At 41.0% G+C, this 17033-nt stretch overlaps 1 protein-coding gene across 2 annotated transcripts in view; it reads right to left on the minus strand.

The window, feature by feature from the left end:
* Positions 1 to 17033, minus strand: part of LOC134801449 (latent-transforming growth factor beta-binding protein 4-like) — a 46889-nt gene that overhangs the window by 25381 nt on the left and 4475 nt on the right. For both annotated transcript variants that reach the window (XM_063774020.1, XM_063774019.1), the window contains exons 2-10: positions 13377 to 13551; positions 7477 to 7555; positions 6758 to 6892; positions 6265 to 6439; positions 5603 to 5764; positions 4967 to 5167; positions 4334 to 4483; positions 3993 to 4098; positions 3708 to 3769 (exon numbers count right to left, since the gene is read on the minus strand). In XM_063774020.1, coding sequence (XP_063630090.1) covers positions 3708 to 3769; positions 3993 to 4098; positions 4334 to 4483; positions 4967 to 5167; positions 5603 to 5764; positions 6265 to 6439; positions 6758 to 6892; positions 7477 to 7555; positions 13377 to 13551 — 1245 coding nt within the window. The remainder of the gene's footprint in view (positions 1 to 3707; positions 3770 to 3992; positions 4099 to 4333; positions 4484 to 4966; positions 5168 to 5602; positions 5765 to 6264; positions 6440 to 6757; positions 6893 to 7476; positions 7556 to 13376; positions 13552 to 17033) is intronic.

The following is a 17033-nucleotide window of genomic DNA, read 5'->3' on the forward strand; positions in this document are numbered from 1 at the left end:
ATTATGTTAGAATGCCTCTACAAGATGGGTCCACAACTTTAAAAGAATCATATATGTAAAATTGAAAAACCAGAACGGGATAAAAAACGAGGGAAGAAGCGAGATGGCGCCTTACAAATTTCTAAAAAAGTTTTTGACACGTTTCTCGAATACGACGCACATATATATTATATTATAGCCTCATTTATTCCTTAATACATTAAAATATAGTACATAACAATAACAATTCGTAGATAATTTCACATGCAAAATTAGTCTAGATTTACAATCCATTTTGATAGTAAGTAAATTTAAATATTTATCTAATCTAATTCATTAAATTTTTTTGTTTTTTATTATTAATATTCAATATATGTCATGCAGTTTAATTAAATTTAAATTATTTATGTAGAATTTGAGTTTGCATTAAGGACCTCTCTTCGAGTGAAGGCCTCCTCCATATTATTCCATACATCTCTATCGTTAGCTTTGTTCATCCAGTCTTTGCCAGCTACTTTGTTTATTTCGTCTATCCATCGCTGCCTTGGTCTTGCTCTCTTTCGTTTATGTTGTGGTCCTGGCCAAGTAGTCACTTTGTATGTCCATTTCTGTTTGCTCATGCGTGCTACATGACCAGCCCATCTCCATTTCTGTTTTTTACAATGTTCCAAGGCGTCTATTACATTTGTTGTTTTTCTGATATCTGTGTTTCGTTTCCTGTCTCTCCTTTTAATATTTAAGATACTCCTTTCCATAGCTCTTTGGCATACTTGTAACTTATTGTTTATAGTATTATTGAATATCCAGGTTTGGCTGCCATATGACAGACATGGAAGTATACAGGTGTCTAGTACTTTTTTCTTAAGCTTTATAGGAAGGTTTGATTTCAACACTTCTTTATAACTCCAGAATTTACTCCATGTAATATTTATTCGCCTGTTTATTTCGTCGTAGTGTCTTGATTTAGTAAATGCTAATTGTTTACCCAAATAAATATAATCCTGTACATATTCTAGTTGAGTCGTGTTGACGTTGATGGGTATTTTTATAGAGTTAGTCATGATTTTGGTTTTTGTGGCATTTAACTCTAGTCCTATTTCTTGGCTGACTTTATGAAGTTCGCAAACCATTTTTTCTAATTGTACTGCTGTTTCTGAGAAGAGAACGATGTCGTCGGCGAACCTCAAATTGCTCAGAAAATTGCCTTTTATGTTTAAACCTCTCTGTTTCCAGGTAAGTTTTTTCATAATACTTTCAAGAACAGTAATTAAAATTCTAGGCGAGAGCGGGTCTCCCTGTCTAACTCCTCTGCAGATTTTGATTTCAGAGCCTTTAGTTTCCATTTTTACACAAGATACACTCTTGCTATATATATCTTTTATAAGCTCTATAGTCTCGTACGGTACGTCACATTCATATAAAGCTGTCCACATGCTTTTGTGTGATATGGAATCGAATGCTTTCGCATAGTCGATAAAAGCTAAGTAAAGCGGACTTTGGTGTTCTTCATATTTTTCTATGATTTGCTCTAGCGCATGGATGTGGTCCGTTGTCGAAAAGCTTTTTCTAAAACCAGCTTGTTCTGGTGGTTGATGATTTTCAGTGTATTTTGCTAGGTGTTCTTCGAGACAAGACGCAAATAATTTATACAAATTCGGTTGTAAGCTGATAGGTCTGTAATTATTTATATTGGCCGGGTCGCCCTTTTTGTACAACAATATTATATCTGACTTTGCCCAGTCGGTGGGTATTTTTCTATCATCTAGGATCTTGTTAAACAAGTTTGTTAAGTGAGGGGCTAGCAGAAACTTGCCTATTTTTATTGCCTCGTTTGGAATACCGTCCGGTCCATGACTTTTGTCCTGTTTTAGTCTATCTATTTTTTTCATAATTTCAGAATCAGAGAATCTGTCTAAAGTTGTAGAGTTATTGGCGATGGGTTCAATTTCCTCTTGGTAGTTATCTCGCGATGAGTAGAGATTTTTATAAAACGATGTGGCAGTCTCTATTATTTTTGATCTTGAGAAAGTCTTTTTATTGGTAGAGTTGGTAGAGTTTTCATTTAGGCAAGGAATCCATTGTTTGGTACTTTTCAGCGCTTTGTACCCTTTTTTCAAGCTGCCTGATGAGGTAAGGTGATTTTCGACGCACATATGATAAGAAAAAACTGTTCAAATCAATTATCTAAATATGGGAATAGAACTAGAACGTAAAAACTACCGCTTTCGACGCGTATTTAATTTACAAAAAGGAAAATAAATTTTCATAACAATCTTTATTGTATGAACATCGGCTATTTCTCGGCAACTCTCGGTTCGTTTCGTTTCGGTGTAAAGTAATCTAAATTATGTTTGTCATGTTGGTATACAGTTATTCCTACGTGTTTTTATACGAAGTAATATAAAAAGTGATGTCAACCTCAACCTTAGTGTACGCCCATACGAGTGACTTATGCCAAATATGACATCAATCAAATTAATATTATCATATTATTAATAATTTGTATTTTGTTGTTTTAAATTTATTTTGAGTTATATTATTCGGAGTCAATTTGAATTCACAGTCAATCAAGTCAAAAAGAAATTCGACTTCGGCAAACATTGCCATTCGTCCGGGGAACGGGCTGCCGAGATAGGCCAGAAATACAAAGTGGATACGTTAATATGAAGTCCATCAGTTCAAGGGATGACTTTAGAGATAGGTATACTTAATCAATTTGGAAACTGTTTTCTCGCGTAATACGATACGACTCGACCAGGTAAGATTTTTCTTCTCGCTGAAAGTCACCATCAGATATATCGGAGTGGATAAGGTATTCACAAATATCTGAAGTCTGAACAATGTAAATTATAATGTAACTTTAAAGTGCATGTTCAGATATTTTTGAGCGACCTTGGTGGCTACGATATATATCTAATGGCAACTACACATTCATGAAGCCAATGTACAGTCAGTATGAAATAGATCAGGCTAAAGTAGCCAAATATATCGTAATATAACTTTGTTGCCATAGAAATAAGGATGTGTTCCGATATATTTGGGTATTGGAGAGACCAAAGCGGCTTAGCTTCAGTGGCTCGGACACAGAGAGAATGGGAGAGGATCTTGCCGTGAAGAGAGCGTACTTGGGACAACGAAATGGGAGACACCCGATTGGACGTCCTAGGTACCGCAGAAACGACGTCGTTGCTCAAGACCTGCTCAACCTCGGCCATAGCGACTGGCGAGAGCTATCGCAAGACCGAGAAACATGGCGTGATCTGGTATCGGAGCCCAGGACTCTTTTTGGATCGTTGCGTCACCGTAGTAAGTATTGTTATGTCCAGAAAGGAAAATGGGGACTACCTACGTTTGTATGAAAAGGCGATATATGGGCGGTGGTCGTCCGAATTCGTCTTAAGGCGGAAATTATCTAATGAAAATTTTTGCTGACTGGACTGGGCTTATAAAAATAAATAATAATTTAAAAAAATACAATCTTGCCATAATTTTATCTTATCAAATGACATCATTTATTGAGAAATTTGCGAATTAATTTATCCAAATAACGGTTACAAATAAGAAGTCCCTATCACAGAGTTATGAACACTGGCAGGGTTGAATAGGTACATAATAATGTCGGTAATTAACGAAACATAAGACAAACTCTTTATTTCATTTACGCGAGCGGAGCCGCGGGCCCGCATAGTAACTAATAAAAAAACAAAAAAACTGTTTTAAAGCATTACCATCGCATTTGTTGCTTCCAACGCGCATCCTGGTTCCCTCTTGGCAAGTTTTGGAGGCCAACCTGAAATTTTAAAATACTGTCATTACTTTATGCTAAAACTAGCAATCCGGGTTACGACTCACCTGTGCTATAGAGTTCAACTAAAGGAAATATTCCGAAATTCTAAACTGTCCACATTAAAAGATCTTGGAAATTCCTATAGGGAAATGGAAGCTACAAAAATTCGAGCAATGTTGCAATTTTCTGGAACTGGCACTATATGTACTTGTAGGTGTGAACTTACTTGGGTAACGTGCTAATTTTGGACTTGCAGTCGTAGGCCCCCGGGAGGTTGACGCAAACTTGGTTCCTCTTGCACACCTCTGAACCTTCTTCGCACTCGTTAATATCTGGGAACACATTGAAATGTACCTCTTTATTCTTCTTTTATTTTTATTTATCTTTATTCTTTGTTCTTCTTTACTTCTTTGTGACTACGAACCTGCTTGGTTTCTTATAAGCTGATCTGATCACGGCTCACGGCAAAATAGACATATCCTGGGCCCTAATTAACTGACACCTTATGCGGGACAGCTGCTAGCATTTTAAATGTTAGTTTTTGAGTTTATTAAATACTAGAATTACCTTCGCAGATACCAGTAGCACTGTTGACCTTGAAGCCAGGAGCACATCGCTTGGAGACGTGATCTTGGCAGAAGAAAGCACCGTGGGTGTTGATGCAGTGCTGCGAGAGCCGCTGGCAGTCGTCGAGGTGCTCATTGCATTCGTCGATGTCTGGAATAATATTCGTCAGCTAAACTCGCAAACCTCGTAACTCCTCCGGTTTGTGACTTTAGCCTATCGACCAACCATTGGTAGCGCAGTTAGGTGTGCGACTTGTGTTTGACTTGTAATGAGTTTCTTGGAACTTGTGTATTTAATAAATAATTTGATATTTCCCAGTCCCTTTTTGATGAAGGGAATCATCGTGAGGTATCCCGATAAATGCCTAGTTTCTCCTCTGAGTTGGAAGAGCAGATGGTAGAAGCTTTCATAAAAGTTTATAACTTTAATTCTTGGGATTAGGTTGCCAAAGCGGATTCCTTGCTCCTTTAGGATGAAACCGGGAAAGCGTTATGTTGAATTGAAGAGGATATATAATGATCTCATAAGGAATTTACCTTCAACTTTACGGGTCATAGAACTTCTACTTAGGTACCTATTCCATTGTCTATTGTTTTGACTGGTTGACCGTTGACTGAAACAATTGAAACTCACCAACACACTCATCATTAGCACCAGCCCTGAACCCCTTAGGGCATATGTCGTTTCGGCCTGCAGGGGGCTCTACCGGTGCAGCCTCGGTGGCACCTTCGACGGCCGGGGTCCCAGGCTTGCCGTTACACTTGAAGCCTCCAATCGTGTTCTCGCAGAGGTACTTCGGGCAGGGCGGGCGGGGGAGCTGGCATTCGTTTATGTCTGGAAAGGAAGATGCAGGCAAGGTAGAATCAACACCAAAATATCTGACGCTGAGACTTTAAAGTCGAGTATAGAACTGCATTCCTATATAACGGTTTCAGCCTTAGGCCTCAGCTACGTTTTAATCTCAGGCAAGATCTGGTGTGGTAGCCTCTAGCTGTGACAACATTGCGAAACCCGGATGGAATTATGCCTATGACTTTTCATTTATGGTACAGTCGCCATCAGATATATCGGAGCGGCTAAGGCGCTCACAAATATCTGACCACGTCTCTATTGCCATGGCGTTAGAGCGCGTGTTCAGATATTTTGAGCACTGTACCTTTGACAACAGTTACTTACATTTTCAATTGGTATGTTTACCTACGAGCATGCGAAACTTCACTAAAAAAGTTTAGTGCAGTTTTAGTATATTATTGCGTATTATGCACTTACCATCGCACACCTGGTTGATGATATTCTTCTTGAAGCCCGGCGGGCAGCCGGGCACCTCTCGTTTCTTGAGCGGCACGCACTTGTAAGAGCCTGGGGTGTTGTGGCACACGTGGTCCTTTTGGGTGCAGAGGTTATCTGCGGATTCGGCGCACTCGTTGATATCTGTAAAGATAAATAAATTAGAGATCTATTTCCATCCATCACGGGATTTCAAAGCGAGGAGAGCTAATACTTGCTACCTAATAGAGCGCTTTCTTCGTAAATACAAGCTACCATCTTCTACAATTAAGCTGGAGTGAACTAGCTGAACCAGTGAGCTTAATTTTTGACCAACATCTAGCTTCCCATCAGATCGTGCCGCTAACGACAATCGTCAAACAATTTGACTAAACGTTATAACTTCCGCATTAAAGAAGTATAATTAAGCTTCACATCTAGGATAGGGATACCTGTGTATCTCTAATTAAATAATTGATTTTACTTCGGGAAGTCTTAAATGATCAAGCGCTGAGCTCAGATTGAAGAAGAAACAACGATCAGCAAAAATAGTCACAACTTCACAAGTAGGTAGGTCTGAAGAAGAAAAGCCGACGATCGGATCCTACAGGATAAGCCAGTGTCCAGAAATAAGATTGATGATGATAATAACTACAACAACCAACCTTTGCAAGAGCCATCCTTTTGTTTCCTAAAGCCACTGTGGCACAGGCATCGGATAACGCCCTCACTGTCGTCGCAGTCCTGGTCTGCGTGGCAGGAGCTAGGCCCACAACGCTTGACTGCCTCTGTGGTAGTTGTTGACGGAGCTTCGGTTGTCGTCGGCTTTGTTGCCGCTTCCTGTAATATATTAAATTCTTAGTAGTTTCTACTTTCGTATTTAATAATCTTGTAGCACAATTTTTTTTGCAGGTCTACAACTGTACTCTGTACTATACTACTTAGACAATATTTATACATTTCCATTATCCAGAACTCTGGTTCTGGATAATGGAAATGTATATATGAAAGGAAGGTTATAAAGAAAATGGTATCTCTCAGGAATCTCAGGTTAGACGCAGAAAGGACGTCTGCTGCTGAAGGGTTCTTGAATGCATCACCTTGAATGACATGGACGTTTCTCTTACCTAGAACTTAATGAAACGGAATGAAACTTACAACACAGCACGTATAATAAGACTTCTTCCTCAGGTATGAGGCAGGGGAGAAGTCTGCCGTAGGAGGGCCCCCGCATGCCTCGATCCCCTGGGACTCTCCTGTTAGCGCGCCGAATTTGCACTCTTCGCAGCATATCTGAAATATTACAATAAAACGAATATTACAGGGTGTTAGGAAAATTTTGTGTTCCTATGTGTGAATATTTAAATCATGCTGGACAACTTTTAAGGGATAAATCAGCCGAAATGTGTAAATCAGCTTTTTTTAAATTAAAGTATGCTGATTTTAGATGTTCTAAGTAGTCATCGGTTTTGCTCTAAGTAGTTTAGACCTTCAAAGCATTTTTAGTCCTTCTTAAAATTTCCAAAAACTATGAGAGCGTTTTGAGTTTACGCCCTAATCATTTCTTGCAATGGCTTAATTTTTAGGGTTCCGTACCCAAAGGGTAAAAACGGGACCCTATTACTAAGACTCCGCTGTCCGTCCGTCCGTCCGTCCGTCTGTCACCAGGCTGTATCTCATGAACCGTGATAGCTAGGCAGTTGAAATTTTCACAGATGATGTATTTCTGTTGCCGCTATAACAACAAATACTAAAAAGTACGGAACCCTCGGTGGGCGAGTCCGACTCGCACTTGTCCGGTTTTATTGCCCGTATCGATATATTTTTTGTAGACGCCAATTTATGACGGTAAAAGACCAAGGAAACATGATTATTACCTTTCCGATGTCTGTGCTTGGTACACTACATCGTTTACTGGCAGCATACTTAGCGCCTGTAGCACAATCATCCTTTTGTCTGAAAGTAGAAAAAAAGTACCTAATGTTGTACCCTAAAATTATATAACTTTGCCCTTTAACCTAACTTTGCCCACCGCGTCACAGTTCAGTAAAAGCGAAATAACTTAAAAGTAGTGTCCGACCGAAGGTTCGGTTTCGGTTTCGGCCAGTTTCGGCCAAAAAATCATGTTTCGGCTGTAGTTTCGGTTTCGGCCAAAAAACGGCCGAACCTTTCGGCCGGGCCGAAACTTACGAAATGGCACTTCGGAAAAAGACCAAAAGTTGGGGAATAAGTAGGACAACAATAGTAATAACCTACATTTACTGATTCATATTATAAAACACAATTCCACCAATAAGGGCGCCACTGGACGGTCGACGCAGTCTTATGAGGCTGTCAATACCTATAACGCGCACACTGTCTATTGCACACATTGTATCGGAGTGAATGAGATAGCACTATCGCACGTAGCCGTTGGCCGAGTATCAGCTCGGCCCGAGTCGAACGATGTATTTTTCGCTCTTATTCAGTCACTTTCCTATCTACCTCTAATGGCAAATTTTAAGCGAGGCTAAAGGCTACGCTCAAGTAGTGCTGCAAAGATGATTTTCTGACTATTGATTAAAACGAAGATAAAACCCTTAAAAGTGTCCCCAGTACAGTTTTTCATACGAATGCTCGACCTTAGCCTCACTTTTTACCTCAATTTACCATTTGGTTTGTGTTCCACATGTCCTCTACTTCAACTCTCTTTGGCCTGGTTTATTTTAGTGATATTAAGCACTGAAATGAACTTGGTTGGAATACTCTATATATTAATTTTAATTTAGTTTAGTGAGTTGTTTCGTTCATACTTATGGGTTAGAGAGAACTAGTTCCGATCCAACATAGTGTTGGGGGGTTAGTAAGTTGGACGGGTAACCTCACGGTGTCAACTATAGTCCAAATTACTAACTTGCGGTGTTTTTGATAATATCAGGTGGGGACCTGACAGTTCCTGCATTTATTAAGACAGGGTCACCCCCTAGGATCTGGAAGATTTGGGTTGTCATCTAGACTTTTTAAAAAAGCCAGGTTCTAGACCAATTATCCCGTATCTCTATACTTATATATTCACTTTTATATTACCCTTTCCGGTTTTACTTCTGCTGTCCCAATCCACTGTGTGGAAGTATGGCTAGCACACGAGGAATAGGGTCTAGACTAAATGGAGCTTCCTCACTCGTCTTAGTTAGCTATAGCATAGAAATTACTCATTGCACATCGAGTAATTACGTGGGTAAATTAAATGTGCATCCCGGGATGCTAGTTTTCAAATATATCGGTAGAATAGTTGGATAGATTAGCTGTTAGGTTAGGGTTTTTATTTATCAGGTCTAGGGCTTTTGTAGGATTGATTTAGATTTATAATTTTAATATATCAAAGCCATTAGATATTTACAGTAGGTAGCTAGGTTCCTTTCAATACCGAGACAGATGTTCCGCCAATAAGAGACGAAGAAATGACGAAAGCTTTATATCGGCTTCGTAAGAGACGCACAGCGCCAGGACCAGATGGGGTGCCCGGACGACTACTGTTTATTGCCGCAGAGTCATGGGTGGACTGGATCCAGGATTTTTTCAACAAGTGTCTTCGTACTGGACAATTCCCGAAGCGATGGAAGACAGACAGGGTCTGCTTGATCCCCAAGCAGGGTCGCCCGAGTGGTCAACCGTCTGGATACAGACCCATAGTGCTGCTGGACGAGGTGGGTAAACTGCTTGAGAAAATCTTAGCTGACCGCCTCGTCCGACACCTGGAAGAAGTGGGCCCAAACCTCTCTGACAAGCAATTCGGCTTTCGTGCGGGCCGATCGACAGTCGACGCAATAGACCACCTGAAAGCGCTCTCAAGAGAGGCTACAGATGGCGGAAATGTAATGCTGGCAGTCTCCTTGGATGTCAAGAACGCTTTTAACAGTCTCCCATTCGAAACGCTTAAGGAGGCACTTCGTTTCTTTAGAGTACCTACCTATATGCAGCGGCTGCTGAACAACTATCTGGAAGATCGTTACGTAGCGTGGGAAGACGGAAATGGTGAGCTTCTTCGGCGACCGGTTGAATTGGGTGTCCCTCAGGGTTCTGTCCTGGGGCCCACGTTATGGAATGTAGGGTTCGACTGGCTATTACGGGGTCCAGTCCTGCCAGGAATGAATGTGTTGGCCTATGCAGATGACACTCTTATTACGTGCCGGGGTTTCTCATATGAAGATGCAGCGAGGAAGGTGACCATTGGGACCTCACTTGTGGTTGAACGAATCCACCAGCTGGGCCTCGAGGTATCCCTTCCAAAGACGGAAGTTCTGCTCTTCCATGGTCCGAGGAGAGGACCCCCTCGTAATGCCAACATTAGAGTGAATGGGGAGGTAGTGGCAGTTAAGGCCCAAATGAAATACCTTGGCCTCCTTTTAGATGGCCGCTGGCAATTTAAGGCGCACTTCGACAGTCTTGCCCCTAGACTGATGTCCACAGCTGCAGCCCTCGGCCGGCTGCTTCCTAACGTGGGTGAGCCAAATTCAATATGTAGACTCCTTTACTCTCGTGTCCTGCGGAGTATGGCCCTATATGGCGCTCCCATATGGGTTGATGCCCTTTCTGCCGACAATAGGGCTCTGCTCCGCAGACCACAGAGGGCAATATCTTTGAGAGCTGTACGTGGGTATCGTACGGTATCGTTTACAGCGGCAACGATCCTGGCTGCAGACCCTCCCTGGGACCTTCAGGCTCACATTCTTGCGGAGGTTCACCGCTACAGAGCTGGGAGAAGAGCGGTGGCAGAGTTCCCAGATGGAGAAGAAGTCCGAAATATCCGGGCATCTGCACAAGTGGAAACACTTCGCCGATGGAGGGCAGAGCTCGACGATGCAAAATATGGACTGATGACGGTAGATGCAGTACTGCCGCATCTAGAACGTTGGGTGGAAAGGAGGCAAGGAACGCTAACTTTCCACATGGTGCAGATACTTACTGACCATGGATGCTTTGGTAAGTACCTGCACCGCATAGAGAGGGAGGAATCCCCCATGTGCCATGAGTGTGGCGCACCTGTAGACACAGCGCGTCATACTCTCGAGGAGTGCCCTGCATGGGGGCCCCAGCGGGCCACCCTTCAAGCAACACTAGGTGCAGACCTTTCGTTGGCGAGCATTGTTAATGCCATGCTCGACAGCGAAGAGGCATGGAAGGCGATGGCCTCCTTCAGTGACGAAATTATGTCGCAGAAGGAGGCAGCGGAGCGTGCGCGCGAGGACGATCCTGACGCGCATCCACTCCGCCGACGACGGGCTGGGGGCAGAGCCAGGCGCTATGCGCGCCTGCTGCCTCCGCCGTAGTGGGCTGCGCAGGGCCCCGGGGGAGTCCCTGCGGTTAAAAGCTCACAGGACTGGGGTGCTGACCAATTGGCACCCAAAATTCCCACGGCCTGCAGGCCGCCCGCTGGGGCGCACGTGGTCGAATGCTGATAGCGACCCTGCGGCACCCCATCTAAAGCGGAGTTGGCACTCGTTGGTGGTTTTAGACGGTAGTCCTCCACTGGTTAGTCCGTCATCCCCCCTGGTTCCCCCTGACCAGGTGGCATGCGTAAACGCATTTCCCCAACATAAAAAAAAAAAAAAAAAAAAGGTTCCTTTCAATACATATATGGCTATTTTTATTGCATTTGTTGTTCTTAATTATGGGTTTATTGGTTAAATTCAAAATAGCGGTAGCTAGGATGTAGTGTGGGGTTAGGGATTGTTAGGATTTTATTACATATATTTATTTATGACTTATTGACAAACCTGACATATTGACTTATGACATGACTGTATATATTTTGGCCTTTGCAACGCTACTGGTAGAAATATATTGTGGGAAAAACTAAAGTAAATAACCACAATATAATGTAGTATTGTAGAATCAGTTTGCTTATAAAAGAAATATTTGTTTTGCCTGTCCCTTAGCAGTTTGTATGACGATTACATTCTGTTTTCTGCAGATTATCTGTGATTTTAACACTTGACCTTTAAAAATATAAGGTCATATATTATCATAAAACCTTATTTCAATGAGTGATTTATCCGGGCTCAAATCAAGGCAGATGCACGATCGTAGATTATTTTGGTCCGAAAGTGTGATTCAAAATGACTACAATTAAAGTTTGGATAATATCATTTCATTGAATATTAAAATACGTATACTACAAAATTACAGTATTCTGGAGAATTTGAGTGGATCAAATACAGCTGCTCTACTACCAGTATTTTGTTATGTTAAATTGTCCCTTTGAATGTCCTCTCATTGTTGACGAAAAATGTCACAAAATAATGACATGGTCGAATGATGGAATAGGCCTGTCATTATTAAAAGATGTCCCTTCTGGACCACAATATAGTTCCTTCAGAACTGGGGCGGGGATTCTGACCTGCAACTGGATGATGATCACGGGTGTCGCGGAGGCGGGGCGATATCTATACCCCAAAAACAAAATATTGTGACATTTATTAGTAGTTGTACTTTGACCAACTGACTATGACATTTGACAGACTTTACTTACTTTGACATACTTTACTGACAATTTGACTATGACATAATTTATTGACAATTTAACTAAGACATTCTACAGACTTATTTGATTTTGACATACTTACTATTGACTTATTGATTACATCTTATTACAGACTTAATCTGATTAAGTCAAACATTACTACAACCTGCAATGATATTTCTTATTACTCTGACATAATTCACGGTTTAATAATTATTTAACAATATTAGGATTTATAGGCGTATAATACATAACTCTTTCTTACTATGCGAAAAGGATTTTGGTTACTATTAACGGTTACGACGAAGGGTCCTACATAAACACTAAACGATCATTTGGCCAATCTACTGATCCAATTCAAGATATTAACTTATTTAATTAGAATTTATTCAGGTTATTTGCATTATTTTATAATAATTAGTCAAGGTAGATACGGTTTGCGGTATTTTAAAGGTTATTTAAAATTTTGGATTTTCTTATTGGAATTTTTAGTATTTTAGGTAGGTCTAGGTTTAGCTAAGTAGGGGTAAGTTAGGGTTAGTTGAGGAGAGAGGTGGGAAGTGTTACAATATGCACTTTCAAACGCGTTCGCTTTGAATGGATTTAATTGAGGTAGCTGTACATACAAGGCAAAAGCGTTACGTAAGTGACATTCTTTCGTAGAATGCCCCTTTAGGCTTCCGTAGCAGGCGTGGCTCACTCCGCGATTTCGTCGCGTCGCTACAAGTATTATAGCAACTTACAAATTAGTAACAAGAGCCCTCACGTAATGACTATAAGAATTTATAATTACCTTCCAAAAGAAATAACTAACGAGCAAACATACACAAAATTTGTTACTAAGCTAAAAACCTACCTAATAGATCACAGTTTTTACTCCCTGCACGAGTTTTTCAATGAAAATAAGTATAATTCAAAGATAATAAAATAATAATTTTGTTATATTTAATAGGCGTAGAAATAGATAAATTATAGTGTACCTTTCTTATGTGTATACATATTTTATATGCACGTGTATTTGCAATGCCCTTGTAGGCCTGTAGGGTAACATGTTGTAACCTTATTGTACTTGTAGAGTAAGATCAATATGTGAGCAATAAACATATTCTATTCTATTCTATTCCATACATGCAGCCCACACCAATTTTGGTGTCTACAGCCATAGTAGTTGCCGCGCACCGCTATGGAACGGACGCCCGTTCGCGCTGCGCCACCTTGCGGTCACATCTGTCGTAATAGACGCGTTTTGTTAGATTAATTAGATTAAAATCCTACTTAAAGTGATCCTGGCAGCAGCTCGCCACGCTAGCCCTGCACAAGGCCTCCTGCTCCGGCTCTATGTAGTCTGGGAGGCCTAGGCCTCCACACTCTCGGGCTGATGACAGAGACAGCGCCGAGTCCGATCCGTGTGTACAGCATGCTTCTGTCACGTCGTCGCCGTCTGCGTATTCTGTGAACCATAAAATAAATGTCAACCACATGTTTACACATAATGTGGATATGGATATAGTAGGTACAGGGGCCCCGTTTCTAAAAAGCTTGTAACTTGTAATGGAAGCGGATGTCACTTTTTGACAGCTTTTGTTAGACAGGGACTTCCACTTGTATTACAAGTTAAAAGCCAAAGAGCATATAATCACTACGTTAAAAGCTTTTGAGAAACGGGCCCCAGATGTAGAGTGCAGAATTGTTTTCCTTCGTGTTTTCTCGGAAATGTTCGTAAAACAAGGGTCAAGATCTGTCAAGATTTATGCCTATGACGTCATACGGCAAAGTCTCTATAATGTCCGTATTGCTCTTAGATTGGATAATCTACACACCTACGACTCTATTCCTAGGTTTAGTAGGTACTTATTGCGAATCCTGTCAACAAGTGCTCTCGGCAAATGATGTAAATGATGATTGATAAGCATAGACGTAAGAACACACGCACAAGTTATAGTGCTAAGCGAATCGAACAGCTGAAGTAGCTGGCGTTTTATGGCCCCCTTTATTAGGTACGCGGTGACTAGAGGTTTCTAAGCGTTAACGTTAGACAATCCACCCACCATACAAAAGACTGCCTTCGAATAACGAAAGTAATACGTAATTTAAACATTAATTTATTCGGTTATTGTTGTTATCACTAATTTGAAATGACAGCCACAACACTATTTGACAATAAGTTTTAACACGTAGATACCAAAGAGTATAGTAAGGTTATTAGTAGATACTTTAGACCTTTGATAATAAGTACCTATATTAGGTAAGACCTCAAAGTAAAGTCTATGCTGTAGTGATTATATGCTCTTTGCTGTCAGTGACATTGGCACATTGGCATCAGTCGAACGTAAACTTTGTATCGTATTAGGTCTCGAAAACCTACATCTAGGCCTCTACACGAGAATACGTACCTTAATTTCGATGGTATTTCTGCTGGACAAAAGTTGAGATTATAGCAATTACGTTATGTAGTGTTTTCAAATTTAAGACGACCATTTTGCAACATGGCATACATGGATTCTGACTTTCTGACTAAAGTCAAATTGTGTGCGCTTGTGGCTCTTATGATGGACGAGGAAGAAGAAGAAAGAAGGCTCAAAAAGGCAGCTAAAGCCAAAACTTCTAAAAATAATTCCTCCAAAACCATGCACAAAGTCACATCTACGTATAAGAACTCTATTCCAAGCACGCGCAAGGAAACAGCTAAGACTCATTTAAATCCCTCCACAAATACATGCAAAAATACATCTTCGTATGAATCCTCGGGACTACACGCGGGTAAAGAGACAGCTAAAGCTCATACGAAATCTTCGACATATATGCGCGGAGACGCCGGAGACGCAAATAAACCTTATTATGGGCCTACACCGAGCACAGCCAAGGAGACAGCTAAGCCTCTCGTGAACCTATCTACAGTTAAACATACATCTACTTCCTTCGAACCCTCTGCTCTACGCACGGGAAAAGAGACAGCAAAACCTCGTACAGAATCTTCAACATATTTAAGCACGTTCAAGGAAACGGATAAAGCTCTTGTAGATCCATCCACAGGTATACGCAAAAATACATGGTCTTCCCAAGAATCCTTGGTTCCACGTACCGTTAAACAGGTTAAAGCTCCACAGTCTTCCGTAGCTGTACGCCAAAATATAACTTCCTATGCAACATCTGCCTGCACGGGTAAAGTGATGGCCAATAATGGATACGTGTACCCTTCCACATTTATGTGCAATAAGACATCTGCTTCGCACGGGTACGCCTCACGTAATATCAAGGGTGCAGCAAAGGAGTACATCTACTCTTCCTCAAGCGCGCACAAAGACAATTTCACCAAGCTCCACATGAAATTACAAAAAGAAACAGATAAACAATACGTACACTACTCTTTGCGTATACGCCACGATACAGCAAATTCTTCATTATGCTTGCGTAAAAAAATTAAGGCGCTTTTTGCCGATTCTTTACGATTTTATAAAGAACCAGACAAGTACCAGACGTACTTGCGTACTGAGGCAGCAAAGCTTCACGCGGCCGCTACCTTACGCATAAGAAATACTGCAGAAAAGTTCTACGATGAGTTCTCTTCTCGCATGCGTAGCAAGATAACTAAGATTAATACAGAATTTTCGGGATGGCTTACACAGACAGTTAATAGGCTCTATGACTATTATTATTTACGTTTTCGTAGCGATGTAATGAATTCTTCTTCACGCTTGCATAGCGAGTCATCGAAGCTATATAAAACGTTATTTTTAAGACATAAAAAGGTAGAAAAGCTCAACTCCTGCGGTGTTCGCAAAGAAGCAGTCAAACCCAACATGCGTGTTAACAACTCGAAGGTCCAATTAGAAAAATGCATCGACTTTGGGATGGTTTTCAATGATGATTAAAATTAATGACTCGTATACATTCAACACTTTTCTTCGCCTTTAGTGCCTACTCAACTCACATAACGTAGGTAAACTTAATAAGTACATACTAAACTTAGGCTAAGAAAGCGTTTTACACTATCTATTCGGGTCTTAGGTTAGGTTTCGAAGTAGGAAGGGTACCTACTCCTTTTAAGGTACCGCCTCTCCTTTTCTTTCTGCAGGTACTCCTAAGTCTGTTTACACCGCCCTATCCAAGAAATCATCATCATCATTGACCACATCATCTGTTGTAGATGCTTGTTGCGGCGCTTGTGTGTTTATGGGGTCCCGCATCGCCGTTAATGGCCATAAAGTCCTATAGCAGCGCGGCATTTCTTGCCACATCGACCGCACACAAAACGCGTGTCCGCAGGAGATGGTAGAGCACGACGAAGGTGCTTAAGGTTCTCCGGCCAGTCATCGTCATGCTTTGATACCAACGTCAGCATCATGCTTTGATTTGAGTTATCGTCATGTTTTGCTTTTGGCTTTGTATCCAAGAAATAGGGCCCGTAATTCCCGTAAAATAGTGTACTCTAAAAAGCTTTTAATAAATTAAATGGCTAACTACTGTTTTATTTATTAGAATAGGAGCCAAGTCATTCCTATTTCTATCAGTGTCACGTGTTTGACGTGAATAATATGATGTCCACTTGTGATGCAAATAGTAAGCACTTAACTAACCGCATGTAATGACACTTGAAGACCTTGTATTAGATCTTAGATCATTTATAAACATTTTACTTAATTAATGATTTGTGTCTATGCTTCATTTATATCCGGGTCACAGGTAATCTTACAGTTATGGTATGGTACCTACCAGTACAGTCCACGCAACAAAACATACATGAGGGCTACATATCTACACGGTTTGTTTACGTTTAAATAGAGTATGTGCGGAAAGAGAAGAGTGGTGGAATATAAGGGGACCAATACATTCTACGACTCTTCTCTTTCCGCACAGACTCGTTATGGACAGACCAAACGTAGGCTAATGACAGATGAAGATCAAAGCTTCCGGTTTTATCACACGGTTGTT

This window comes from Cydia splendana, chromosome 22 (genome assembly GCF_910591565.1).
Source record: "Cydia splendana chromosome 22, ilCydSple1.2, whole genome shotgun sequence".
NCBI lineage: Eukaryota > Metazoa > Arthropoda > Insecta > Lepidoptera > Tortricidae > Cydia > Cydia splendana.